We start from the raw sequence: 27760 nt of genomic DNA on the forward strand, positions 1-27760 counted from the left end.
GTGAGTTATGATTACACCACTGCACCCAGCCTGGGTGACAGAGAAACCCCATCTCAAAAATAAAAATAAATATTGGACCTATAGATCTATTAAAAAGAAAAAAGTGCTGTGGAAATTTTGCCTGGAATTGATTTGAATCTCATTTCTACCTTGACATGATTGCATGGTATTCTGTTGTACAAATGTACCGTCAATTATATAAACAGTGTTAGAGTGTTGGTTGTTTGTTGGGGGGAATTCAGTCTTTGTTGAAACGTTGTTGTGAGTTCTGTAGTTATATGTGTCTTGTGCACTTGTGCAATATAACTGTAATATAAAGTCCTGGAAATGAAACTGTTTGAAAATTAGCATGTATAATTTTAATAGATAGATTGTCCTGCATAGACATTGAATCACTTGTAGTAATGTAAGGTATCTGACACAAACCTTTACCAAGACTGTATTGTTAAACTTCTTGATCTTTGGCCAATCTGATAGGTGTTAATTTGTATTATCTTGTTATCTATTATACCAGCCATTTATCATTTTTCCCTGTAAATATATTGTGGTTATTAGCTTTTGCTATTTCTTGACAGTATTTTTCCCCAGTTTTGCCCTTCAAACCTTGACTTCTGAATTTTACAACAAGGCTTAAAAGGTCTTTCTCACTGTGAAAACAAATATTTAAAGATTTCCTATCTGGAGGCGGTGGCTCGCACTTGTAATCCCAGCACTATGGGAGGCTGAGGCAGGAGGATCACCTGAGGTCAGAAGTTTGAGACTAGCCTGGCTAACATGGTGAAACTCCCTTTCTACTAAAAATACAAAAATTAGCTGGGTATGATGGTGTGTGTCTATAATCCCAGCTACTTGGGAAGCTGAGGCAGGAGAATATCTTGATCCTGGGAGGTGGAGGTTGCAGTGAGCCAAGATCCCACTATTGCACTCCACCTTGGGCATTGAGCAAAACTCCGTCTCAAAAAAAAGAAAAAAAAATATTTCCCATACTATTTTTCTTGAACATTTTCTTACTTGTGAACTAGGATAGGTTACCTAGATGGTTACCCAGTTTTCCTAACACCAATTTATTTATTTACTTATTTATTTATTGGAAACGTGGTCTCTATCACCCAGGTCAAAATCTGATTAATTAATTTTTCTTTGAGATGGTATCTTGCTATGTTGCCTAGGCTGGTGTCAGACTCCTGGCCTCATGTTATCCTCCTGTCTTATCTCTGGAGTAGCTGTTATTATAGGTGTGTCTGCCCATCTAACAGCAATTGTTGAGTAATTTTTTTGTTATCCTCCTGTCTTATCTCTGGAGTAGCTGTTATTATAGGTGTGTTTGCCCATCTAACAGCAATTGTTGAGTAATTTTTTTTCATTTATTTGAAATGAATGAAATTAATACCACCTTTATATCTAAATCCCTTGTTGCATTAGGGCCTCAAAAAATAAATAGCCGGGAATGGTGGCTCACACCTGTAATCCCAGCACTTTCGGAGGCTGAGGCGGATGGATTGCTTGAGGTCAGGAGTTCGAGACCAGCCTGGACAACATGGTGAAACTACATCTCTAAAAAAATAAAAATAAAATAAAAAAATAAATAAATATTTTTATTTTTATTTTATTTTATTTATTATTTGAGATGGAGTATTGTTCTGTTGCCCAGACTGGAGTGCAGTGGCACCATCTTGGCTCACTGCAATTGGCTCACTGCAACCTCCGCTTTCCAGGTTCAAGTGATTCTCCTGCCTCAGCCTCAAGAGTAGTTGAGATTACAGGCACCAGCCTCCATGCCCAGCTAGTACTTGTATTTCACGTCTATTTTTAGAGTCTGTTTTGTTCTGTTAATCTCTACAAATTGATATATTGGAACTAAACTGTTAAATATTACAGCTAAGTGTATTTTAATATCAGTATAAATCTACCCTGTTACTTTTTAAGTTGATTTTTTTGTGTGTGTGCTTGTACACGTTTGTGCATGTCTTTGTATTGCTATAAATGGCATGTGGTTTTTTTGTATTGTGTATTTCAGCTTATTGTTTATATAGTTAGAACTTTGCTTGCTGAATTTAATGGAAGACTTCTTGTGCTATTTCATAAAACATGATACTTGATTTTGGTTTGTACATTCCAAAAGTTGATGATAATAAAAATATATTTGAAAATATCTTCGGTTCATTAACTGCCAGGTCATTCTTTTTTTTTTTTAGTAAATGAATTGAACCAAACAGGTCATTCTTTTTCTTGGTATGAGTATACAATCAAAAATGACTGTATATCTGTATTATCAATAGTAATTCTTTTTTAAAAATTCCTTTAAACTAACTTATTTATACTTATATTTATTCAGGTAAACTTCAGTAAGAGCACACATGTACAGTCTCATTTTCTGTTTTGCTTCTGAACTCCCTCCTCTTTTCTTCATTTTGATACACTTATTTTTTGGTGCACATTCTCTTGTAGACACTAGAGGAGGATGTTTGGGAGTTAAGTTTTTTGACACCCTGCATATCTGAAAATTATTCTACTCCACACTTAATTGTTTGGGCATTGAATTCTACTTGGGACATAATTTTTCTTCAGCATTTTGAAGGATTTTCCCGTTATCTTGCTCCAGTGTTGCTATGGAGAGGTTTATTGTAATTCTGATCTTAATCATCTGTATATGGTCAGGATTTTTACCCCCTAGAAGTTTGATAGTCATATTTTTATCCTTATGATAGGTTTTTAAAAAATTAAAAGCTTGTTTCCTCATTGCCAGCAGAAACATAGAAAAGGCTTAAAAAATTTTTTTGGGGGGGCTGGGTCCTGTGGCTCAACGCCTGTAATCCCAGCACTTTGGGAGGCAGAGGTGGGTGGATTACCTGTCATCAGGAGTTTGAGACCACCCTGACCAATACAGTGAAACCCTGTCTCTACTAAAAATATAAAAAAAACTTAGCTAGGCGTGATGGGGCATGCCTGTAATCCCAGCTACTCAGGAGGCTGAGGCAGGGGAATTGCTTGAACTCGGGAGACCGAGGTTGCAGTGAGCTGAGATCGTGCCACTGCATTCCAGTCTGGGTGACAGAGCGAGACTCCATCTCAAAAATAAAGAAATAAAATTTTTTTTTCATCTGTTGTTCTAGATACTCTTAGGCCCCCTTCCCTGTTTATTGTTGTTGTTTTTGAGACGGAGTCTCGCTCTGTTGCCCATGCTAGAGTGCAGTGGCACGATCTCAGCTCACTGCAGTCTCTGCCTCCTAGGTTCAAGTGATCTTCCTGCCTCAGGCCCCTAGCAGCTGGAATTATAGGCATGCGCCACCATGTCTGGCTAATTTTTGTATTTTTAGTAGAGACAGGGTTTTGCCATGTTGGCCAGACTGGTCTCAAACTCCTAACCTCAGGTGATCCACCCGCCTTGGTCTCCCAAAGTGCTGGGATTACAGGTGTGAGCCACAGTGCCCGGCTTTGTTTTTTTATTGAGACAGAGTGCACCGTTGCCTGGGCTGGAGTGCAGTGGCGCGATCTCGGCTCACTGCAACCTTGACTTCTTGGGTTCAAGCAATTCTCCTGCCTCAGCCTCCCAAGTAGCTGGGATTACAGGTACCCACCACCACGCCCAGCTAATTTTTTATATTTTTAGTAGAGGTGGGGTTTCACTATGTTGGCCAGGCTGGTCTCGAACTCCTGACCTCGTGATTCACCGGTCTCGGCCTCCCAAAGCGCTAGGATTACAGTTGTGGATGACCACCCCTCAGCCCCTATTTATTTATTTATTTATTTATTTATTTATTTGAGACTGAGTCTCGCTGTTGTTGCCCAGGCTGGAGTGCAGTGGCTCAATCTTGGCTCACTGCAACCTCCGCCTCCCAGGTTCAAGCGATTCTCCTGCCTTAGCTTCCTGAATAGCTGGGATTACAGGCACATGCCACCATACCTTGCTAATTTTTGTATTTTTAGTAGAGACAGGGATTCATCACATTGGCCAGGCTGGCGAACTCCTTACTTCGTGATCCGCCCGCCCCAGCTCCCAAAGAGCTGGGATTACAGGCCTGCACCACCATGCCTGGCTCTGTTTTTTGGTTGTTTTTTTAAAGAGATAGGGCCTTGCTTTGTCACCCAGTCTGGAGTGCACTGGCATGATTATAGTTCACTGCAGCCTCCGAATCCTGAGCTCATGTGATCCTCCTGCCGCAGCCTTCCGAGCATCTGGGCCTGTCTGCAGGCATGTACCACCATGCTCAGTTTATTAAAAAAATTTTTTTTTGGCCAGGTGCAGTGGCTCATACTTGTAATCCTGGTACTTTGGGAGGCCGAAGTGGGTGGATCACTTGACGCCAAGAGTTTGGGACCAGCCTGGCCAACATGGTGAAACCCTATCTTTCTCTCTCTCTCTTTTTTTAAAGTTATTGTTATCCTTTAAGTTCTACAGTACCTGTGCATGTGCAAAAGGTTTGTTACATAGGTATACATGTGCCATGGTGGTTTGCTGCACCCATGAATCTTTCATCTATGTTAGGTATTTCTCCTAATGCTATCCCTCCCCTAGCTCCCAATTCCCCAACAGGCCCTATTGTGTGATGGTCCCCTTTTTGTGTCCATATGTTCTCATTGTTCAGCTCCCATTTATGAGTGAGAACATGCAGTGTTTGATTTTCTGTTCTTGTGTTAGTTTGCTGAGAATGATGGTTTCCAGCTTCATCCATGTTCCTCCAGAGGACATGAACTCATCCTTTTTCCTGGCTGCATAGTATTGCATGGTGTATATGTGCCACATTTTCTTTTTTCTTTTTTTTTTTTTTTTGAGGCAGAGTCTCACTCTGTTGCCAGGTGCCAGGCTGGAGTGCAATGGCACGATCTTGGCTCACTGCAACCTCCACCTCCCGGAGGCCAGGCTGACCAGGCAATTCTCCTGCCTCAGCCTCCTGAGTAGCTGGGACTACAGGTGCGTGCCACCACATCCAGCTAATTTTTGTATTTTTTAGTAGAGATGGAGTTTCACTATGTTGGCCAGGATGGTCTTGATCTCTTAACCTCGTGATCTGCCTGCCTCAGCCTCCTAAAGTGCTGGGATTACAGGTATGAGCCACTGCGTCCGGCCTATGTGCCACATTTTCTTTAATCAGTCTATCATTGATGGGGATTTGGGTTGGTCATGAAACCCTGACTCTACTAAAAATACAGAAAAGGCCGAGTGCAGTGGCTCATGCCTGTAATCCCAGAGTTTTGGGAGGCCAAGGTGGGCAGATCACGAAGTCAGGAGTTTGAGACCAGCCTGGCCAACTTGGTGAAACCCCATGGTGAAACCCCATTTTAAATTTTTTGTAAAAACACAGAAAAATTTGCGGGGCGTGGTGGCTCGTGCCTGTAATCCCAGCTCCTCGGGAGGCTGAGGCAGGAAAATCGCTTGAACCCAGGAGGTGGAGGTTGCAGTGAGCCGAGTGCCCACTGCACTCCAGCCCTGGGCAACAGAGTGAGACTCTGTCCTGGAAAAAAACAAAAAACAAACAAAAAAATTAGCCAGGTGTGGTGGTGCATGCCTGTAGTTCCAGCTATTTGGGAAGCTAAGGCACGAGAATTGCTTGAACCCAGAAGGTGGAGATTGCAGTAAGCTGAAATCGTGCCACTGCATTCTAGCCTGGACAACAGAGTGACACTCTGTCTCTAAAGAAAAATATTTTCTAGAAGTAGGTCTTGCTCTGTTACTCAGGTTGGTCTTGAATGATCCTCCTGCCTCAGCTTCCCAGAGTAGCTGGGATTATAGACGTGCCACTGCACCTAGCAGTCTTGGCTGTTTTAGTCTGGAAACTCATGTCATTCAGGCCTAGGAAAATTTCTTGAGTTCTTGATTTTTTTTTTCCTAATGCTTTTCCTCTGTTCTCTGAAAGGTCTGTTGGACCTCATGGATGGTCCTCTAATTTTCTTATTTTTTTCTCCCATGTGCCCTCTTAGTCTTTTTGATCTACTTTATAGGAGATCTCCTTACCTTTGCCTTCTAATGCTGCTTTTTCATTTTTTCATTTTTGACTTTTTCATTTTTTTCTATAGTGTTTTTAATTTTCAAGAGTTCTTTTTTGTATGATGTTCTTGTTTATCTGTTTCAAGACAAATTAGCTTATTTAGATTTTTCTCTAATTTTTTTTTCAAAGCTACTTTTTTTCCTGTTTTTTTCTTCATATTAAGGTTTTTCTTCTGTTTGTGGTGATTGTTGTTTAACTGCTTATGGTTAAAAGTGATTGGAAAATGTGTGGAGTGGCTGGTAGACTCCTGACTATAGGGGGTATGTTTGTGTCTTGGTGACTATAGGTAGACCTTATCAATATTTTTAGGTATTTTCTTTTGGGCTTGCCAGATTCACTAGTACTCGTTTCAGAAAGATCAGTAGAACATGATCTTTCCATTTCCTTCGTCGAAGGTATGAGCTTGGCTGCTGTCCTCCAGGAGCCTTTGAGTAGGTAGAGGGTTTTGGATGGACAGAGTGGGTTTCAGCAATCAGTGTGTATATTCCTATTTATTCCTTCTGTTGTCAGTATGATACTTCCATCCTCAACTGTGCCTGTTGAGCCTGTAGACCTTTTGTTTCAGGCCTTCTAGAGATTTATACCTCTACTCTTCTGGGTGCTAGTAATGGGAATGGCAATCTGGGAGTCTATCTGCCTTTTTTTTTTTCCCTTTTTAGATGGAGTCTCACTCTTGTTGCCCAGGCTGGAGTGCAATGGCATGATCTCCCTTCACTGCAACCTCCACCACCGGGGTTCAAATGATTCTCCTGCCTCAAACTCCTGAGTAGCTGGGATTACAGGCACCCGCCACCGTGCCTGGCTAATATTTTTGTGTTTTTAGTAGAGATGGGGTTCTACCATGTTGGCCAGGCTAGTTTTGAGGTTCTGGCCTCAAGTGATCCGCCTGCTTCGGCCTTCCAAAGTGCAGGGATTACAGGCATGAGCCACTGCTCCTGGCCCTGTATACTTTTTTGAGTCCCATTTTTATCCCCATCTCCTGTGGAGTTTGATACTGCCATTTCCTGAGTCTTGGATATAAATAGATCTTCTCAGCTTTCCACATTTCCACCTGAAGATTCAGATTTTCTTGAGTCTACTAAGTTATTTATTTGTTCTTTTTGGTAGCATCTGTACTTTTTGTCATCTACTCTCGTTTTTTATCCTTTGGGTTTATGGTTTTGTCTTGGCTCTTCACTTATTTTAGAAATGGGGTCTCACTCTTTTGACCAGGTTGGAGTGCACTGACACGATTATAGCTCTCTGCAACCTTCAACTTCTGGGCTCAAACAGTCCTTACTTAGTCTCCCAAGTAACCTGGACTGTGGGTGTATGCCACAATGCCTGGCTAATTTTTAATTTATGTAGGGACAGAGTCTTGCTATGTTTTCCAGGCTGGTCACAAACTCCTGGCCTTAAGCGATCCTCCTGCCTCAGCCTCTGGAGTTGCTAGGAGTATAGGTGTGAACCACCAAACCGGGTCTTGTTTTGTTCTAGTCTCTATATTGCTTTTTTTTTTTCCAGTATAGTTTGAATGGGAATACACGTTTGTGTGTGTGCTTAAATCTGCCTTCTTTAACTGTATTTCAGTATTTTTCTGTGTTTATAGTTATCTGTGTGCATTGTTTTTTCCCCTAAATAGGATTTTACTTTACTGGTTTAAAGTATTTTGTGCGTATTTTATGAATTGTTTTTTTGTATTTTACATGGGCAGACATGGTGGTTCACGCTTGTAATCCCAGCACTTTGAGAGTCCAAGGCAGGCGGATCATGAGGTCAGGAGTTCATGACCAACCTGGCCAACATGGTGAAACCTCGTTTCTACTAAAAATACAAAAATTAGCCGGGTATAGTGGCAAGCGCCTGTAAACCCAGCTAGTCAGGAGACTGAGGCAGGAGAATTGCTTGAACCTGGGAAGCAGAGGTTGCAGTGAACCAAGATTGTGCCACTGCTCTCCAGCCTGGACGACAGAGTGAGACTGCATCGCAAAAAACAAAAACAAAAACAAAAAACCTTTTTTTCACAAGGTAAATGAGTGCATACTAGTCCGTTGGCTGCATATACTATAGTTTACTACAAATTAGAAATACTAAAATTAAGTGTTGTGTGTAATGTGAGTTCTGAAGAAATGATGACTAATGGTAGGACAGGATAAAATTATGGAGTGTTATATTTGATAAGATGATTACATCTTTCCTTTGTCCTTTTAAACATTAAAAAAACCTTTTTCTTTCAGGTGCTGTGTAATGTGTTAAGAGCATATTATAAGGAATGGTTTTGTCTAATTTTCATGAGTTATGGTGACTGAAACATCGAGTCTGTCTTGTGGGGCAAAAACTGTAAGTAAACCTCAAGGAATATAGTGATTTTCAATTATTCTGTGCTTATATAAGACAATTATTGATTTTTCATAGGAATATACTAGGGATACTTCATTCAGTTAGCCTTAAGTGTACAGACTAGATATTTCAAAAGGAGGAGTTAGATTTTATTTAAATCAAGGTTATTTCTGTGTAGTATTAGCATTGCCATATTTCATGGATCTTACAAAACTTAATTTTTGTTTTTAATTTTTCAGAAATGGCAGCACAAAAGGAAATCTATATTAATAGAATATTTTGTTGAACAAAAGAGGTTAGATAAGAACTGCAAACCAACAGACTCAGCAAACAAGGAAAGAAACGTGTTAGCCATAAGACATGTTTCAAGTGAATCGAAGTCCAATAACTGTAGACTTCAGAAGAAAAAAGTTTTCAAAAATCTTATCAAAACAGGTCACTGATAAATAACTCCTTCAGTAATAGGGCTAGGCCTGAAACCAAAATTAATTAAAAAATTAACAAAACAGATTGAACTTGAATTAAATTTCTTTTCATAAAAAAACTTGTTAAAACTAATCAAATTAGAATTAAATTTTTCTCAAAATTTTATTACCTTGTCCAAAGTAAAGCAAGTATCTTTAAGCATTCATGCCAGCTTTTCTCATGACAGAAACCTTACTTGAAGCAAACTAGTATTTTTGTTGAAAATGTGTATCAGCAGCAGTTACAGTTGATTTTTCAGACCTGCTTCTCAGTAATAATACTAGCTAATCAGCATTCACGCCTACTAAGACACAAAAATCCTCTTCAAAACTATTCAGAAAAGAAAGTTGTTACTCAGGAATGATGTCCATTCAGGAGAAATCAAAAGAGAATTCCTCCAGAGTTACTAAAAAAAGTGAAGATAAGAATTCAGAAACAGAAATTCAGATTTCTCAAAAGAATCTAGCAAAAAAATCAGGTCCAAAGGAAACTATAAAATCACAGGCTAAATCTTCCAGTGAAAGTAAAATAAATCAGCCAGAATTGGAAACACGCATGAGTACAAGGTCATTAAAGGCAGCATCTACTGATAAAGCAACTAAATCCATTAATAAAAATACGGTGACTGTGAGGGGACATTCACAACAAGAATCTACAAAAAAGAAATTATCTCAGAAAAAATTAGTACATGAAAACTCTAAAGCAAATGAACAGCTTAACCGGCGATCACAAAGGCTACAACAATTAACAGAGGTTTCAAAAAGGTCTTTACGCAGCAGAGAAATTCAGGGTCAAGTTCCAGCAGTTAAACAGAGTTTGCCACCAACGAAAAAAGAGCAGTGTAGCAGTACTCAGAGTAAATCTAATAAAACAAGTCAGAAACATGTGAAGAGAAAACTACTGGAAGTAAAGTCTGACTCTAAAGAAGATGAAAATTTAGTAATTAATGAAGTAAATTCCCCCAAAGGGAAAAAACGCAAGGTAGAACTTCAGACGGCTTGTGCTTGTAGTTCTCAATGCATACAAGGATCTGAAAAGTGTCCTCAGAAGACTACTAGAAGAGAGGAAATGAAACCTGTGCCTGTAACTTCTGAGATAAAAAGATCAAAAATGGCTACTTCAGTCATCTCGAAAAGAAATGAGACGAAGAAGTCGGTTCATACACAAGTGAATACTAACACAACACTCCCAAAAAGTCCACAGCCATCAGTGCCTGAACAAAGTGATAATGAGCTGGAGCAAGCAGGAAAGAGCAAACGAGGTAGTATTCTCCAGCTCTGTGAAGAAATTGCTGGTGAAATTGAGTCAGATAATGTAGAGGTAAAAAAGGAATCTTCACAAATGGAAAGTGTAAAGGAAGAAAAACCCACAGATATAAAATTGGAAGAGACCAATGGTGAAAGACAAATACTTCATCAGAAGGAAACAAATCAGGATGTGCAATGTAATCGTTTTTTCCCAAGTAGAAAAACAAAGCCTGTGAAATGTATGCTGAATGGAATGAACAGCTCAACCAAGAAGAACTCCAACTGGACTAAAATTAAACTCTCAAAATTTAACTCTGTGCAGCACAATAAGTTGGACTCTCAAGTTTCCCCTAAATTAGGCTTATTACGAACCAGTTTTTCACCGCCAGCTTTAGAAATGCATCATTCAGTGACTCAAAGTACACTTTTAGGGACAAAATCACATGATAGAAATGTAATTTGTCAGCAGGAAAAAATGAAAGAAAGTAATGCTGAAGAAGTGAAAATTAATGATATTACAGTAGAAATTAATAAAACCACAGAAAGGGCTCCTGAAAATTGTCATTTGGCTAATGAGATAAAACCTTCTCCTGACCCACCATTGGATAATCAGATGAAACATTCTTTTAATTCAGCATCAAATAAGGTAATCTGTTTTTGTTATGCACAATAGAGGTGCCTAAGTGTTTTCTGTAAGATATGTGTTTATAACATTTTAGCATAAGAATCAAGTCATAAAAGACTGAAGAGTCGTTTGTTAAGGTTTCCTGTTGTTAGCGAGAGTTTTATTAACTCAGTCTTGTCATAGAACTTCAGATGTCTCACATTTACTTTGTGTGCTTCTCATTGTTTCCTCATTTTTACTCTTTTTATTTGATATAAACATAAGTCTGTTGAATTCCAGCTTTTCTTTTAAATTTAACACACTGATTTTCCTATTAATTATAACCATAAAAAGTATGTTTCTTAGGGTCTACTTTTTTTTTTTGAGATGGAGTTTTGCTTTTGCTGCCTAGACTGGAGTGCAATGGTAATCTCAGCTCACTGCAACCCTCTGCCTCCTGGGTTCAAGCAATTCTCCTGTCTCAGCCTCCTGAGTAGCTGGAATTACAGGCATATGCCACCATGCCTGGCTGATTTTGTATTTTTGGTAGAGATGGGGTTTCTTCATGTTGATCAGGCTAGTCTCTAACTCTCGACCTCAGATGATCTGCCTGCCTCAGCCTCCCAAAGTGCTGGGATTACAGGTGTGAGCCCCTGTGCCTGGCCTTGAGGGACTACTTTTGGCCTAAATATTAAAATTAATTTCAACTGGGACCAATTGGTCTTTTTTCCTACTGGACATAACTTAAAAGTTAAACATATTTAAGGAGATGACTTGTGTGGCCGTTTTGAATAGTTGGCAAATAGAATGTTGAGAGGTATAAGTAATTTAATCTTTAGCTTAAGAATAAAATTCTATCATTTGGCAATAAATCTTTAACTTTCAAGTTAAAAAAAAGAAAAAAGAATAAAATTCTAGTGGCCAGTACTCTGAAATGGAAAAGTAAATTGAAAACCAGAATCTTGTACCTAGAAGAAACTTTGATTATGTAAGAAAGTCATTTTAAACTTTATGAAAGCAGCTGAGCCCTTTGTAAAAAAATTTTTTAGATGGAGTCTTACTGTCCCTAGGCTGGAGTGCAGGGGCACGATCTCGGCTCACTGCAATCTCTGCCTCCCAGGTTCAAACAGTTTTCCTGCCACAGCCTCCTGAATACTGGGACTACAGGCATGCACCACCACGCCTGGCTAAGTTTTTATATTTTAGTGGAGATGGGGTTTCACCATGTTAGCCAGGATGGTCCTGATCTCCTGACCTCATTATTCGCCTGCCTGGGCCTCTCAAAGTGCTGGGATTATAGGCATGAGCTACTGTGCCCAGCCACTTTGGGAGGCCGAGGTAGTCGAATCACCTGAGGTCAGGAGTTTAAGACCAGCCTGGCCAACATGGTGAAACCCCATCTCTACTAAAAATATGAAAATTAGCCAGGTGAGGTGGCAGGCACCTGTAATCTCAACTACTCAGGAAACTGAGGCAGGAGAATTGCTCGAACCCAGGAGGTGGAAGTTGCAGTCAGCTGAGATCACACCATGGCACTCTAACCTGGGGGACAGAACAAGAGGTTGTCTCAAAAAAAAAAAATGATATTTATGGTTTGAAATTCTGAAATATTTCAAACGTTTAGAATATGGCAGAGATCAACATTACTCTAATGTTTGCCACCCAGATTTGACAAAAGTTAACATTAAAAAAATTACTGAGGCTGGGCGTGGTAGCTCACGCCTGTAATCCCAGCACTTTGGGTGGCCTAGGTGGGCGGATCGCGAGGTCAAGAGATTGAGACCATCCTGGCCAACATGGTGAAACCCCATCTCTACTAAAAATGCAAAAAAATTAGCTGGGCGTGGTGGCGCATGCCTGTAGTCCCAGCTACTGTGGAGGCTGACACAGGAGAATTGCTTGAACCCGGGAGGCGGAGGTTGCAGTGAGCCGAGGTCATGCCACTGCACTTCAGCCTGGCGCCTGGTGACGGAGTGAGACTCTGTCTCAAAAAAAAAAATTACTGAAGATCCTTTAAAGTTAGAAGAGATACACTATAGGTATAGTTGAAGACTGCAACTCTTTATTCCATTTACCCTTCTCCCCACAGTTAAATGTGCCCCTGAAGTGGGTGTGGATCTTCTGTTTTAATTTTTGTGATTTTATGTATATATAAATTCATAAAGAATACTTAGCTTTGTGTTTTAATTTTTTACAGAAAATACTAACATGTATATATATTTTTGTAACTTGGCTTAGTGTAATCAACATCATATTTGATACTTACTGATATGTGGGTATTTTAAAAACTGTAAAGGAGTATACCACAAGTTTATCTTTTCCTTTATGAAAAGACTTTCAGCTTGGGCCAGGCACGGTGGTTCCTGCCTGTAAGCCCAGCTCTTTGGGATGTTGAGGTGGGAGGATCTCTCGAGCCCAGGAGTTTTAGATCAGTTTGAGCAACATAGTGAGACTCCATCTCTACAAAATAATTTAAAAATTAGCTGAAAGTGGTAATGTGTGCCTGTGGTCCTAGCTACTTGGAAGGCCGAGGCAGGAACTCTTGAGTCCAGGAGGTCAAGGCTGCAATGAGCTGTGATCATGCTACTGCATTCCAGCCTGGGTAACAGAGTGAGACTATCTCAAAAGGAAAAAAAAGACTTTCACCTTTCAGATTGTTTCCAGTTATTTTTCACCAATCTCAACAGTTTGACCCCTGTTGCAGAGTGATCAGGAAATGTGGTAACCATATCAGTTCAGGACATGTTTGAGTGCCTGCTATTTCAAGGTGCTGTGCTAGGGCTATAGAAGATGTGTAGGTTTCCTGCCCTTAAGGAATTTTCATTTCCATTTCCCTGAGATAGCCACTATTGATGGAGTTTGGAGTATTTTCTTTTGTTATTTACTAATTCAGTGTCTGCTTTGGCAAGGTTGTGAATTAGAGGTTATTGGGAATAAAAAGGTAAATATAATATGGTTCTTGCTTTTAAGAGTTATAGGTAAGTCAGACACAAATAACTAATTGAAAATAAAAAGTGACAAGCACATGAAAGATTTAGACAAAGTAGATGAAGAACAGCTAGGGAAGATTGGGAAAGGCTTTATGGAAGAGGAGCAATGACGAATTTATACAGAGGAAAAGTGTTCTGGATCAGCACTATCTAGTAGGAATATAAGTGAGCCCACATACATGATTTAAAATTAACGTAGCCACATTAATGGAGTAAAGAGAAATGGGTAAAATTAATTTTAATATCTTTTACTTAACCTATTGTAAAAATACTATCATTTCAACATGCAATCAGTTTTGACAATTATTAATGACATATTTTATTATTTTCTGTATGATTGCTTAAGTTTTGTTTTCTTTTTCTTTTTCTTTTTCTTTTTTTTTGAGGCGGAGTTTCGCTCTTGTTACCCAGGCAGGAGTGCAATGGCGCGATCTCGGCTCACCGCAACCTCCGCCTCCTGGGTTCAGGCAATTCTCCTGCCTCAGCCTCCTGAGTAGCTGGGATTACAGGCACGTGCCACCATGCCCAGCTAATTTTTTGTATTAGTAGAGACGAGGTTTCACCACGTTGACCAGGATGGTCTCGATCTCTTGACCTTGTGATCCACCTGCCTCGGCCTCCCAAAGTGCTGGGATTACAGGCTTGAGCCACCGCGCCCGGTGTTTTCTTTTTCTTTTTCTTTTTTTTTTTTTTTTTGAGACAGTCTCACACTGTTGCCGGGGCTAGAGTGCAGTGGCGCGATCTCAGCTCACTGCAACCTCTGCCTCCTGGGTTCAAGCAATTCTCCTCGCTCAGCCTCCTGAGTAGCTGGAATTATAGGTGCCCACCACCATGCCCAGCTAATTTTGTGTATTTTTAGTAGAGTCAGGGTTTCACCTTGTTGGCCAGGCTGGTCTCGAACTCCTGACTGTGATTCACCCACCTCGGCCTCTCAAAGTGCTGGGATTATAGGCGTGAGTCAGCTGGAGTGCAGTGTTGCTATCCTGACTCAATGCAACCTCTGCCTCCCAGGTTCAAGTGATTCTCCTGCCTCAGCCTCCTGAGTAGCTAAGATCACAGGCGCCTGCCACCACAGCTGGCTAATTTTTGTATTTTTAGTAGAGAAGAGGTTTTACCATGTTGGTCAGGCTGGTCTCGAACTCCTGATCTCAAGTGATCCGCCCGTCTTGGCCTTTCAAAGTACTAGGATTACAGGTGTGAGCCACTGCGCCTGGCCAGATGCTTAGGTTTGCAAAATCTGATGTGATTTATGCTTTTGACACATCTCAAATGATACCACGTTTTAAGTGCTTGCTAGTTAGATGTGGCAGTGATGACCATATTGGACATTATAGTCTAGACAGACAAAACTCAGAAAAAGGGTATAGAGCCAGGAAATTATCGAATATATCTGTGGGAGAGGTATTTCCTTTTTTTGAGATGGGGTCTCACTATGTTGTCCAGGCTGGCTTCAAACCCCTGGGTTTAAGGGATCCTCCCCCTTTAGTGACCCTTCTCAGTAGCCGGGACAACAGGCATGCACTGCTGTACCCTGCTTGTTTTTAAGTTTAGCCTAAAGTGTAATAATGGGCCCTGATGCTGAGAGGGTAGCTTGTGGCAAGATCATGGGGAGACTGCATGTCTGTACAAACTACTACAAATAATATCTTAAATTTTTCTGGTATGCTAAAATTTACTGTAAGTGTATTTAGATAAAACCCAAAGTTGTTATAAAATTTTTGAATTATATGTGTTCAGAATTTCAGCCAGTGTTTGGAATCCAAGCTAGAAAACAATCCAGTGGAAAATGTTACTGCTGTTTCAAGTCTGCTCAGTCAAGCAAAAATTGAAACAGGAGAGAATAAATTTCCAGGTAATACTTTGGAAATATTATTTGAATTTCATAGTCTTCAGTGATATTTTTGTCAGTATTACAGAAAATGTTGTCATATACCAAATAGGCTTGTTACATTCTTTTTTAACCATTGCTATATTTTTCAAATGTGATTATCATGATCATCCATTCTTTCAGAATTAGTTCTATTGATTGGTTTGTTTAAAGTACCAAAGTACTACCCTTTGACTCCCTACCAAAAGTTCTTTTGTTTTTAAACTTTTCTTTTGTTTGTGACTTACTCTCGAGTTGAGAAGTGTTCCTTAATGAAGTGCATAAAATAGTGGTAGCAGCTTATTTCTTAAGTACTTTATTATTTGTGCTTTACCATTTCAGGTTCTTATCTTTAACCCTTATTTACTTCCTTATTTACTCAGTTTTCTATCTCAGTGATTCTATCTCTAAATTAAGGATTTAATAAATGCTGCAAATTGTCCGTTTGTATAAGAGCTTTAGTTTTGAGATCTTGTGAACTTTTTTCTATAATGTATTATTTGGGCCAGGCAAGGTGGCTCACGCCTGTAATCCCAGCACTTTGGGAGGCCTGGGGGGACGGATCACTTAAGGCCTGGAGTTCGAGACCAGCCTGACCAAAATGGTGAGATTCCCTGTTTCTACTTACTTAAAAATACAAAAAATAAGTAGCCAGGCATGGTGGTGCACGCCTGTAATCTCAGCTACTTGAGAAGCTGAGTCAGGAGAATCTCTTGAACCTGGGAGGTGGAGGTTGCAGTGAGCCGAGATTGCACCACTGCATTCCAGCCTGGGTGACAGAGCGAGATTCTGTCTCAAAAAACCTGAAGAAAAAAAATTATTTGAAGCGTTGGATGAGGATTTGCTCACTTATATTGGATGAGACAGCAGAGGATATAGAAAAGAAGTCTCTAATTCCTATTGTTTCTCTGCTGAAGGTAAGGTATACATGGAGCAAAATGTTGAGTTCAGATAATTGCTGCCATTGCCTGTGATTTAACTATTTCTCTTAGTGAGGGAAGAGAGAGTGTGATATAAATATTTATTCATTGGAAAATAGGATGGGTTGGTTATTGCCTTTATTTATCATTCTAATTAAAATTCCAGAGACCATCTTTTTTTTAAAAAAAAAACACAAGACCGGGCGCGGTGGCTCACGCCTGTAATCCCAGCACTTTGGGAGGCCAAGGCGGGTGGATCACGAGGTCAAGAGATCGAGACCATCCTGGTCAACATGGTGAAACCCCGTCTCTACTAAAAGTACAAAAAATTAGCTGGGCATGGTGACGCATGCCTGTAATCCCAGCTACTCAGGAGGCTGAGGCAGGAGAATTGCCTGAACCCAGGAGGTGGAGGTTGTGGTGAGCCGAGATCACGCCATTGCACTCCAGCCTGGGTAACGAGCGAAATTCCGTCTCCAAAAAAAAAAAAAAACACACAAAATGTTTTCATTTATTTCTATTTAGAGATTCTATAATGATGTAGGCATTGAAACAGTTTTCTTAATATTCAGTCCTAATAATTGTTGGTTAGAGGTAAACTAACCTACCATTAGATCTCTTTGCAGCTTTGTAATCTGAGTATGGGACAGCCTTTCTACCTTTTCTCTGAACAACAGTATCTAGGAAGGAGGGTCCTAATTGTATCAGATCATCTTTATTAAAAATAAATCATTTAATGGATTGAAAGTTTTTTTTTTCTTTATGTATAATGATTTTACTCATTAGTTAGGAACCTAATATAAAACTTAATACATAACCCACCTTCTTGATTAAATTACAGGTTCAGCTCCTCAACAGCACAGTATTCTCAGTAACCAGACATCTAAAAGCAGTGATAGCAGGTAAGGTGTTAATTAAATTTTAGAGCTTAAGGATTTTCGCTGACAAGTTTTGAGTTCAGGGGATTCTTCCTTAAAAAGTTATGCTAGTAACCCTCAGTTTACCTACAGATTCTCTTTTCATTACAAGTTTTTCTATGCCTATACATAGTGTTTACTATTGGCATCTTTTCTACCTCCTTACTACCTCATTCTTTTCTTTTTTTTTTAGAGTTGGGGTCTTTCTCAGTTACCCAGGCTGGAGTGCAGTGGCTCAGTCACTGCAATCTTGAACTCCTGGGTTCAAGTGATTCTTCTGCCTCAGCCTCCTATGTAGCTAGGACTATAGGTGTGTGGCACTATACCTGGATAATTTTTAAAAATTCTTTTTTAAGAGACAAGGTCTTGCTATGGCTGACCTTGAACTCCTGGCCTCAAGTGATTTTCCCACCATGGCCTCTCAAATCTCTGGGATTACAGGTGTGAGCCACAGTATCTGGCAGCTACCTTATTCTTCTAAATTCTGCATTAGGTTTCATTGTGTGACTTTTCCATGGTTTAACAACTCTATACTTCATGCACATTTTGGATATTTCTAGTGTATTTCTATCCAGAAAAGAAAAAAAAATTCCTATGATAAACACATATATCTTTGCTCGCTTGTATATCTGTGTCTCATAGCTATAGAACTTATCCTGCATTGCCAAACTTTCCTCCAAAGTGTTTGGGCCTGTCTCAACAGTATTTGAGAATGCCCTTTTCCCTAGACTTCTAGAAATACTGGGTATTAGCGACATGTAAGAATGTTTTAAGTAAGATTAAAAGCTTTTTGTTTGGCCGGGTGCAGTGGCTCACACCTGTAATCCTAGCACTTTGGGAGGCTGTGGCAGATGGATCACTTGAGGTCAAGAGTTCGAGACCAACTTGGCCAACATGGTGAAACCCCATCTCTACTAAAAATACAAGAATTAGCTGGGTGTGATGGCACATGCCTGTAGTCCCAGAGGCTGAGGCATGAGAATTATTTTAACCTGGGAGGCGGAGGTTGCAGTGAGCTGAGATTGCAGCACTGCACTCCAGCTGGGTGACAAAACAAGACTCGGTCCCCAGAAAAAAAAAAAAAAAAGCTTTTTGTTTTCTTTTTAATGTCAGAATTAAATAGATCTGACTTATTTTGCCTTTCAGATTAACAACGAACAGTATTTAGTACCAACTGGAATGACTTAGATAGCTAAAACTATAAAACTTAAAAGCATATTCAAATACAGTGTTGCAGTTTTTGTTTTTTTACTGGAAATAAAAGGTTTTTCTCCCTCTCTTGAAGTTGAAATTTATCAGTGTTGTGTAGAAAATAAGTTATTTTTCCCTTCCAGTAATTTGAAATGATTTGGATCTGTAACATTTAATAATTTAATTTTTTTTTTAAGGGAGACACCACGAAATAATTCTTTGCCTAAGTATAATTCCCATTTGGAGATAACAATTCCAAAGGACTTGAAACTAAAAGAAGCAGAGAAAACTGATGAAAAACAGTTGATTATAGTAAGTACACAACTTGACCATTTTGGTGAATTGTTGTTAGAAGCATCTTAGTATATTTTGTGTTGCTGTAATACGATACCTGACGTTGGTAATTTTTATAGAAAAGAAGTTTATTTGGCTTATGGTTCTGTGGGCTGGCATCTGCATCTGATAAGGGTCTCAGGTTGCTTCACCTTACGGATGAAAGCAGAAAGGGAGTGAGCTCATGTGCAGAGAGACCACGTGGTAAGGGAGAAAGCAAGAGAGAGAAACCAAAAAGCCAGACTCTTTTAACGCTGCTCACCCCAGCAAGAGAGCATTCGAGGGCATTAACCTATTTGTGAGGGATTCACTTCCATGACCCAGACACATCTCATTGAGTCCCACCTCCAAACATTGTCACATTGGAGATCAAATTTCCATATAAGTTTTGGTGGAGACAAATCATACCAAAATCAGAGCAGCATTGTATTTATACAAGGTATTAAAGAATAAATTCATTCATTTTTGCCAAAGAGCCTTTTTGTCATAATAAATTTTATTATGGAAAATATTCCTGGTATCATTGCAACCGCTTTCTCAAATAGTGAGTCTGTCTTGTAATAATAATTGTTTTCATACTTCTAGTTTTATAACAAATTATGATACTTTATTTCACATCTGTTACTTCCTTAGATTTGTCATTTAATCACTACCTTCTTTCAGTAGTTAATTTAAATGTTGAAATAACATGGAACTTAATGTATAAAATGATTTTAAATATATTATTGTAGTATACATTATTATTTTAAAATTACATTTTAAGTTACAGGAAAATAAATTAGAAAAGAGGAGGTATTTTGATGGATTAAAAATCTAACTTGAATGAGTAAATATAAAAAAATTAAGGTACCCAGAGTACTAGGAATGTTTAATGTAGTTCCAGTTAACATAATCAGTAGGTTTTTTTTTTTTTAATTTTTTAAATTTTTTTTATTGCATTTTAGGTTTTGGGGTACATGTGAAGAACATGCAAGACTGTTGCATAGGTGCACATGTGGCAGTGTGACCCGCTGCCTTCCTCCCCTTCACCTATATGTGGCATCTCTCCCCATGCTATCTCTCCCCAACTCCCCACCCCCCGCTGTTGCTCCCCTATTTCCACCCAACAGATACCAGTGTATAGTGCTCCCCTCCCTGTGTCCATGTGTTCTCATTGTTCAACACCCACCTATGAGTGAGAACATGCAGTGTTTGATTTTGTGTTCTTTTGTCAGTTTGCTGAGAATGATGGTTTCCAGGTTCATCCATGTCCCTACAAAGGATGCGAACTCATCATTTTTGATGGCTGCATAATATTCCATGGTGTATATGTGCCACATTTTCCCTGTCCAGTCTATCATTGATGGGCATTTGGGTTGGTTCCAGGTCTTTGCTATTGTAAACTGTGCTGCAATGAACATTCGTGTGCATGTGTCCTTATAGTAGAACAATTTATAATCCTTTGGATATATACCCAGTAATGGGATTGCTGGGTCAAGTGGAATTTCTATTTCTAGGTCCTTGAGGAATCGCCACACTGTCTTCTACAATGGTTGAACTAATTTACAGTCCCACCAACAGTGTAAAAGTGTTCCTATTTCTCCACATCCTCTCCAGCATCTGTTGTCTCCAGATTTTTTAATGATAGCCATTCTAACTGGCGTGAGATGATATCTCAATGTAGTTTTGATTTGCATTTCTCTAATAACCAGTGATGATGAGCCTTTTTTCATATGTTTGTTGGCCTCCTGTATGTCTTCTTTTGTAAAGTGTCTGTTTATATCCTTCGCCCACTTTTGAATGGGCTTGTTTGTTTTTTTCTTGTAAATCTGTTTTAGTTCTTTGTAAATTCTGGATATCAGCCCTTTGTCAGATGGGTAAGCTGCAACAATTTTTTCCCATTCTGTTGGTTGCCGATTCACTCTAATGACGTTTCTTTTGCCGTGCAGAAGTTGTGGAGTTTGATTAGGTCCCATTTGTCTATTTTGGCTTTTGTTGCCAATGCTTTTGGTGTTTTGGTCATGAAGTCCTTGCCTACGCCTATGTCCTTAATGGTTTTGCCTAGATTTTCTTCTAGGGTTTTTATGGTGTTAGGTCTTATGTTTAAGTCTTTAATCCATCTGGAGTTAATTTTAGTGTAAGATGTCAGGAAGGGGTCCAGTTTCTGCTTTCTGCATATGGCTAGCCAGTTTTCCCAACACCACTTATTGAACAGGGAATCCTTTCCCCATTGCTTGTTTTTGTCAGGTTTGTCAATTTCGGATGGTTGTAGATCGGTTGTGTTGCCTCCAAGGCCTCAGTTCTGTTCCATTGGTCTATATCTCTGTTTTGGTACCAGTATCATGCTGTTTTGATTACTATAGCCTTGTAGTATAGTTTGAAGTCCGGTAGTGTGATGCCTCCCGCTTTGTTCTTTTTGTTTAGAATTGACTTGGCTATGTGGGCTCTCTTTCGGTTCCATATGAAGTTTAAGGTGATTTTTTCGAGTTCTGTGAAGAAGGTCATTGGTAGCTTGATGGGGATAGCGTTGAATCTGTAAATTACTTTGGGCAGTATCGCCATTTTCACGATATTGATTCTTCCTAACCATGAACATGGAATGTTTTTCCATCTGTTTGTGTCCTCTCTTATTTCGTTGAGCAGTGGTTTGTAGTTCTCCTTGAAGAGGTCCTTTACGTTCCTTGTTAGTTGTATTCCTAGGTATTTTATTCTCTTTGTAGCAATTGTGAATGGCAGTTCCTTCTTGATTTGGCTCTCTTTAAGTCTGTTATTGGTGTATAGGAATGCTTGTGATTTTTGCACATCAATTTTGTATCCTGAGACTTTGCTGAAGTTGCTTATGAGTTTCAGGAGATTTTGGGCTGAGACGATGGAGTCTTCCAGATATACAATCATGTTATCTGCAAATAGAGACAATTTGGCTTCCTCCTTTCCTATTTGAATACCCTTTATTTCTTTTTCTTGCCTAATTGCTCTGGCTAGAACTTCCAATACTATATTGAATAGGAGTGGTAAGAGAGGGCATCCTTGTCTAGTGCCAGATTTCAAAAGGAATGCTTCCAGTTTTTGCCCATTCAGTATGATATTGGCTGTGGGTTTGTCGTAAATAGCTTTTATTGTTTTGAGATACGTTCTGTCGATACCTAGTTTATTGAGGGTTTTTAGCATAAAGGGCTGTTGAATTTTGTCGAAGGCCTTCTCTGCATCAATTGAGATAATCATGTGGTTTTTGTCTTTGGTTCTGTTTATGTGGTGAATTTCGTTTATAGACTTGCGTATGTTGAACCAGTCTTGCATCCCCGGGATGAATCCTACTTGATCATGGTGGATAAGCTTTTTGATGTGCTGTTGCAGTCGGCTTGCCAGTATTTTATTGAAGATTTTTGCATCTATGTTCATCATGGATATTGGCCTGTAGTTTTCTTTTCTTGTTGAGTCTCTGCTGGGTTTTGGTATCAGGATGATGTCGGTCTCATAAAATGATTTGGGAAGGATTCCCTCTTTTTGGATTATTTGGAATAGTTTCAGAAGGAATGGTACCAGCTCCTCTTTGTATGTCTGGTAGAATTCGGCTGTGAACCCTTCTGGACCTGGGCTTTTTTTGGGTGGTAGGCTCTTAATTGCTGCCTCGACTTCAGACCTTGTTATTGGTCTATTCAGGGTTTCGACTTCTTCCTGGTTTAGTCTTGGAAGGAGGCAAGTGTCCAGGAATTTATCCATTTCTTCCAGGTTTTCTAGTTTATGTGCATAGAGTTGTTTGTAATAATCTCTGTTTGAATGATGATGGTTTGAATTCCTGTGGAATCTGTGGTGATATCCCCCTGATCATTTTTTATTGCATCTATTTGGTTATTCTTTTTTTTCTTATTAATCTGGCTAGTGGTCTATTTTGTTGATCTTTTTATAAAAAACCAGCTCCTGGATTTATTGATTTTTTTGAAGGGTTTTTTGTATCTCTATCTCCTTCAGTTCTGCTCTGATCTTAGTTATTTCTTGTCTTCTGCTAGGTTTTGAGTTTTTTTGATCTTGCTCTTCTAGCTCTTTCAATTTTGACGATAGGGTGTCAATTTTAGATCTCTCCTTTCTTCTCATATGGACACTTATTGCTATATATTTTCCTCTAGAGACTGCTTTAAATGTGTCCCAGAGTTTCTGGTATGTGGTGTCTTCATTCTCGTTGGTTTCGAAGAACATCTTTATTTCTGCCTTCATTTCATTGTTTATCCAGTCAACATTCAAGAGCGAGTTGTTCAGTTTCCATGAAGCTGTGCGGTTCTGGGTTGGTTTCTGAATTCTGAGTTCTAACTTGATTGCACTGTGGTCTGAGAGACTGTTATGGTTTCCGTTCTTTTGCATTTGCTGAGGAGTGATTTACTTCCAATTATGTGGTCAATTTTAGAGTAGGTGTGATGTGGTGCTGAGAAGAATGTCTATTTTGTGGATTTCGGGCGGAGAGTTATGTAAATGTCTATTAGGTTTGCTTGTTCCAGGTCTGAGTTCAAGTCCTGGATATCCTTGTTAATTTTCTGTCTGGTTGATCTGTCTAATATTGACAATGGGGTGTTAAAGTCTCCCTCTGTTATTGTGTGGGAGTCTAAGTCTCTTTGTAAGTCATTAAGAACTTGCCTTATGTATCTGGGTGCTCCTGTATTAGGTGCATATATATTTAGGATCGTTAGCTCTTCTTGTTGCATTGATCCTTTTACCATTATGTAATGTCCTTCTTTGTCTCTTCTGATCTTTGTTGCTTTAAAGTCTATTTTATCAGAGATGAGAATTGCAACTCCTGCTTTTTTTTTTGCTCTCCATTTGCTTGGTAAATCTTCCTCCATCCCTTTATTTTGAGCCTTTGTGTATCCTTGCATGTGAGATGGGCTTCCTGGATACAGCACAGCAATGGATTTTGGCTTTTTATCCAATTTGCCAGTCTGTGTCTTTTGATTGGGGCATTTAGTCCATTTACGTTTAGGGTTAATATTGTTATGTGTGAATTTGATACTGCCATTTTGATGCTAGCTGGCTGTTTTGTCTGTTAGTTGATGCAGATTCTTCATTGTGTTGATGCTCTTTACCATTTGGTATGTTTTTGGAGTGGCTGGTATTGGTTGTTCTTTTCTATGTGTAGTGCCTCTTTCAGGAGCTCTTGTAAAGCAGGCCTGGTGGTGATGAAATCTCTGAGTACTTGCTTGTTTGCAAAGGATTTTATTTTTCCTTCAGTTATGAAGCTTAGTTTGGCTGGATTTTTTTTTTTTTTTTTTTTAAGGTAGGGTCTCACTCTGTTACCCAGGCTGGAGTGCAATGGCATGATCACAGTTCACTGCAGCCTCAACTTCCCAGTTGAAGTGATCCTCTCACCTCAACCTGCTAAATAGCTGGGACTAAAAGACATATGTCACCACACACAATTAATTGTTACATTTTTTTTCTTTTTTGAGATGGAATCTCACTCTGTCACCCAGGCTGGAGTGCAGTGGCACAATCTTGGCTCACTGTAGCCTCTGCCTCCTGGTCTCAAGCAGTTTTCCTGTCTCAGCCTCCCAAGTGGCTGGGACTACAGGCGCACGCTGCCATACCTGGACCCGGCTAATTTTTGTATTTTAGTAGAGATAGGGTTTCACCATGTTGGTCAGGCTGGTCTCAAGCTTCTGACCTCAGGTGATCCACCCACCTTCGTCTCCTAAGGTGCTGGGATTACAGGTGTGAGCCACTGCGCCCACCCATAAAATTTTTTTGTAGGGATGGGATCTCTTGCCTAGGTTGTCCTCTCACCTTGAAATACCTTAATATCTATAAACTAGGAAAAAAACTGGCAAGAGTACAGACTTTTTTGTTTGCTTGTTTATTTTTTGTTTCTGAGACGAAGTCTTGCTCTGTCACCCAGGCTGGAGGGCAGTGGTGCGATGTTGGCTCACTGCAGGCTCTGCCTTTCGAATTCAAGCAATTCTCCTGCCTCAGCTTCCGAGTAGCTGGGTTTATAGGCGCCCACCAGCATGCCTGGCTATTTTTTATATTTTTAGTAGAAACGGGGGTTTCACTATGTTGGTCAGGCTGGTCTTGAACTGCTGACCTTGTGATCCGCCCGCCCCAGCCTTCCAAAGTGCTGGGATTACAGGCTTGAGCTACTGCACCTAACCCCCTAGACTTTTAAGACATTAAAAAATGGAGTGGGCTGGTTGTGGTGGCTCACATCTCTAATCCCAGCATTTTGGGAGGCTCAGGCGGGTGGATGACCTGATGTGAGGAGTACAAGAGCAGCCTGGCCAACATGGCAAAAGCTCGTCTCTATTGAAAAATACAAAAATTAGCCAGGTGTGGTGGCAGGTGCCTGTAATCCCATCTACTTGGGAGGCTGAGGCAGGAGAAGTGCTTGAACCCGGGAGGTGGAGGTTGTAGTGAGCAGAGATCGTGCCACTACACTCCAGCCTGGGTAACAGAGTGAGACTCTGTGTATGGCACTGTGGCTCACACCTGTATTCCCAGCACTTTGGGAGGCCGAAGCAGGCGGATCGCTTGAGCTCAGAAGTTCTAGACTAGGCTGGGCAACATGATAAAACTCTCTTTCTACAAAAAATATAAAAACTAGCCATGTGGCTGGGCATGGTGTGTCACGCCTGTAATCTTAGCATTTTGGGAGGCCAGAGCAGGCAGATCACCTGAGGTCAGGAGTTCAAGACCAGTCTGACCAACATAGTGAAACCCCATCTGTACTAAAAATACAGAAACTTAGCCAGGCGCAGTGGCATACTTCTGTAATCTCAGCTATTAGGGAGGCTGGGGCAGGAGAATGGCTTGAACCTGGAAGGCGGAGGTTGTGGTGAGCTGAGATTGCACCACTGCACTCCAGCCTGTGCGACAGAGCAGGACCTCATTTCAAGACAAAAACAAACAAAAATTAGTCAGACATGGTGGCGCATGCCTGTAATCCCAGCCTGGGTGACACAATGAGACCCTCTATCCAAAAAAAAAAATACAGTCTATAAAACACTTACTTCTCTAGACTCTAGCAGTATAATTATTGCAAATATGAAGTATATGTTCTCATTCATAGAGTATTTCCTATTTAGAGTTTTAGGACAAAGTTTGTAATGTTAAAGCCATTTCTCACTTTAAAAAAAATTGTTATATGCTGTGGATCAGGTTACTAAAATGGAAACATTTCTTAATAAAATTATATACAGATTTCAGAGATTAGCATGTTATTCTTAGTAATTAGCACTGAATGTTATTCATTGTAGATTAAACAATCTCACTTTATGCTCAAGTTACAGCCTTAGAGGCTGATGTTCTGTAATAGTTCTTTTGGGAGGCAAATAACTTTTGTGTTTTTTTGTAAATAGGATGCAGGACAAAAAAGATTTGGAGCAGTTTCTTGTAATGTTTGTGGAATGCTGTATACAGCTTCAAATCCAGAAGATGAAACACAGCATCTGCTTTTCCACAACCAGTTTATAAGTGCTGTAAAATACGTGGTAAGTGGAATTTGTGAATTCTAAAATGCAAAAGTCAGATAAGGTCGGTCTCTAAATGAGATGAACTGCCAAATTTAAATCACTGAAAAATTTATGTTTTTAAGAGATAATAATAGGTGCAAAGCACATGTAGTATGTATACTGGCTTTTTAAAAACAAAGCCAAACAAAAACAGCTAATTTATTCTGACTGGTTTATGTTGTGGGATTTTTAATTTAAATTTTACTTTTCTAAAGTAGTGATTGTACTTGACAGAAGTAATGCTATTTAACTTGTATGGTTTTTTTAAAAAAAATTTCCTTTGATAAGATAATAATCATTTACTATTGATAAATCTATTTAATATTTATACTTCTTGGCACAATTTTATATTTATATTGGGGATTGATTGTGATAGATATTACACCAATTAGGTTGTTTGGGGATTTCCGTTACCTTCTCTTTGTTATCATGAGAGTTTTTCTTTATAAGACTAAAAAAGAAAAATTCTAGAAAATTAAGACCTCAGAATTTGTAGTATACTAAAAAAAAGAAAAAATTCCCACAAAGTAAATCTGTTTTAGTACAAAATATATTTTTTAATGTAAGTGCATTTTAGGCATAATGGATATTATTTAATATTTGTGGAAATAGCAAAAATTTTTAGCAATTTTGAACCATTTCAGATATCTTGTGAAAATAGTAATTTAATTGAATTACTGTTTACCTATATCTGAAATGGAATCTCTTTTTAATTGTATACATGTTACCTTCAGTACTGTACACTCACATTAATAAGACCTCCAGGATATCTGAACTGAGATCACGAATTCATTTCATATAAGCCTTTATATAGGTACCAGATACTGGATTATTTAAAGGTCTTTATTAGCCTCCATTAAATTCATATGCTTGTATTAATACTTACATTTGGTTGAGGGATTCGTATTCATTGTTTCATTCATCCAGCTACTTCTACCCAGGATAGGGTGAGTTTTTACTTGTTTGGTTCTCTACCTGTGGTCATCCTTTACATTTCTTATTTCATCTCACTTTTCCACACACCCTCCTACCACTTCACCAAATATAAGGTGAGTGGACATAGAATTATCTATAGCTAGATATTGTTTTATCATTTGAAATTTGTAATTTTTCCATTTGACTATGTTAATATCCTTGCATTCTGAAAAGAAAAATAGTCCTATCAGGTTGCTAAATTATAGAATACGTCTAGGACAAAAATAGTTCAGTATATTTTATATACAAACCTGGTAGAGGAAGTTACTTCAAGTAAACTCTACTCAGTAGTGTGCATTATTTAATTCTGGTGATCATTTAGTTTCCTAAAATTATAAAAAGATTCGGTTTCAAAGTCTTAATTCTTCACTTTAAGGAAAATTTTTAATTTCTGAGAGGAAGAGTAAATGAATCAGGAAAATTTTTAATTTCTGAGAGGAAGAGTAAATGAATCAATCAATCAGGAAATAGGTGCT

At 39.2% G+C, this 27760-nt stretch overlaps 1 protein-coding gene across 4 annotated transcripts in view; it reads left to right on the forward strand.

Moving 5' to 3' along the window:
* The window catches only part of ESCO1 (establishment of sister chromatid cohesion N-acetyltransferase 1), a 77213-nt gene that overhangs the window by 14736 nt on the left and 34717 nt on the right, over positions 1–27760 (forward strand). For all 4 annotated transcript variants that reach the window (XR_010343641.1, XM_012445042.2, XM_012445044.2 and 1 more), the window contains 6 exons: positions 8204–8306; positions 8546–10664; positions 15350–15464; positions 17241–17301; positions 18705–18819; positions 26157–26288. Coding sequence is in view for 3 of the 4 variants with exons in the window: in XM_012445042.2 (XP_012300465.1) it covers positions 9132–10664; positions 15350–15464; positions 17241–17301; positions 18705–18819; positions 26157–26288 (1956 nt within the window). In the remaining variant the exon portion in view is untranslated. The remainder of the gene's footprint in view (positions 1–8203; positions 8307–8545; positions 10665–15349; positions 15465–17240; positions 17302–18704; positions 18820–26156; positions 26289–27760) is intronic.

Source organism: Aotus nancymaae, unplaced genomic scaffold (assembly GCF_030222135.1).
Source record: "Aotus nancymaae isolate 86718 unplaced genomic scaffold, 86718_ANA_hifiasm-v0.15.2.pri h1tg000020l, whole genome shotgun sequence".
Lineage (NCBI taxonomy): Eukaryota > Metazoa > Chordata > Mammalia > Primates > Aotidae > Aotus > Aotus nancymaae.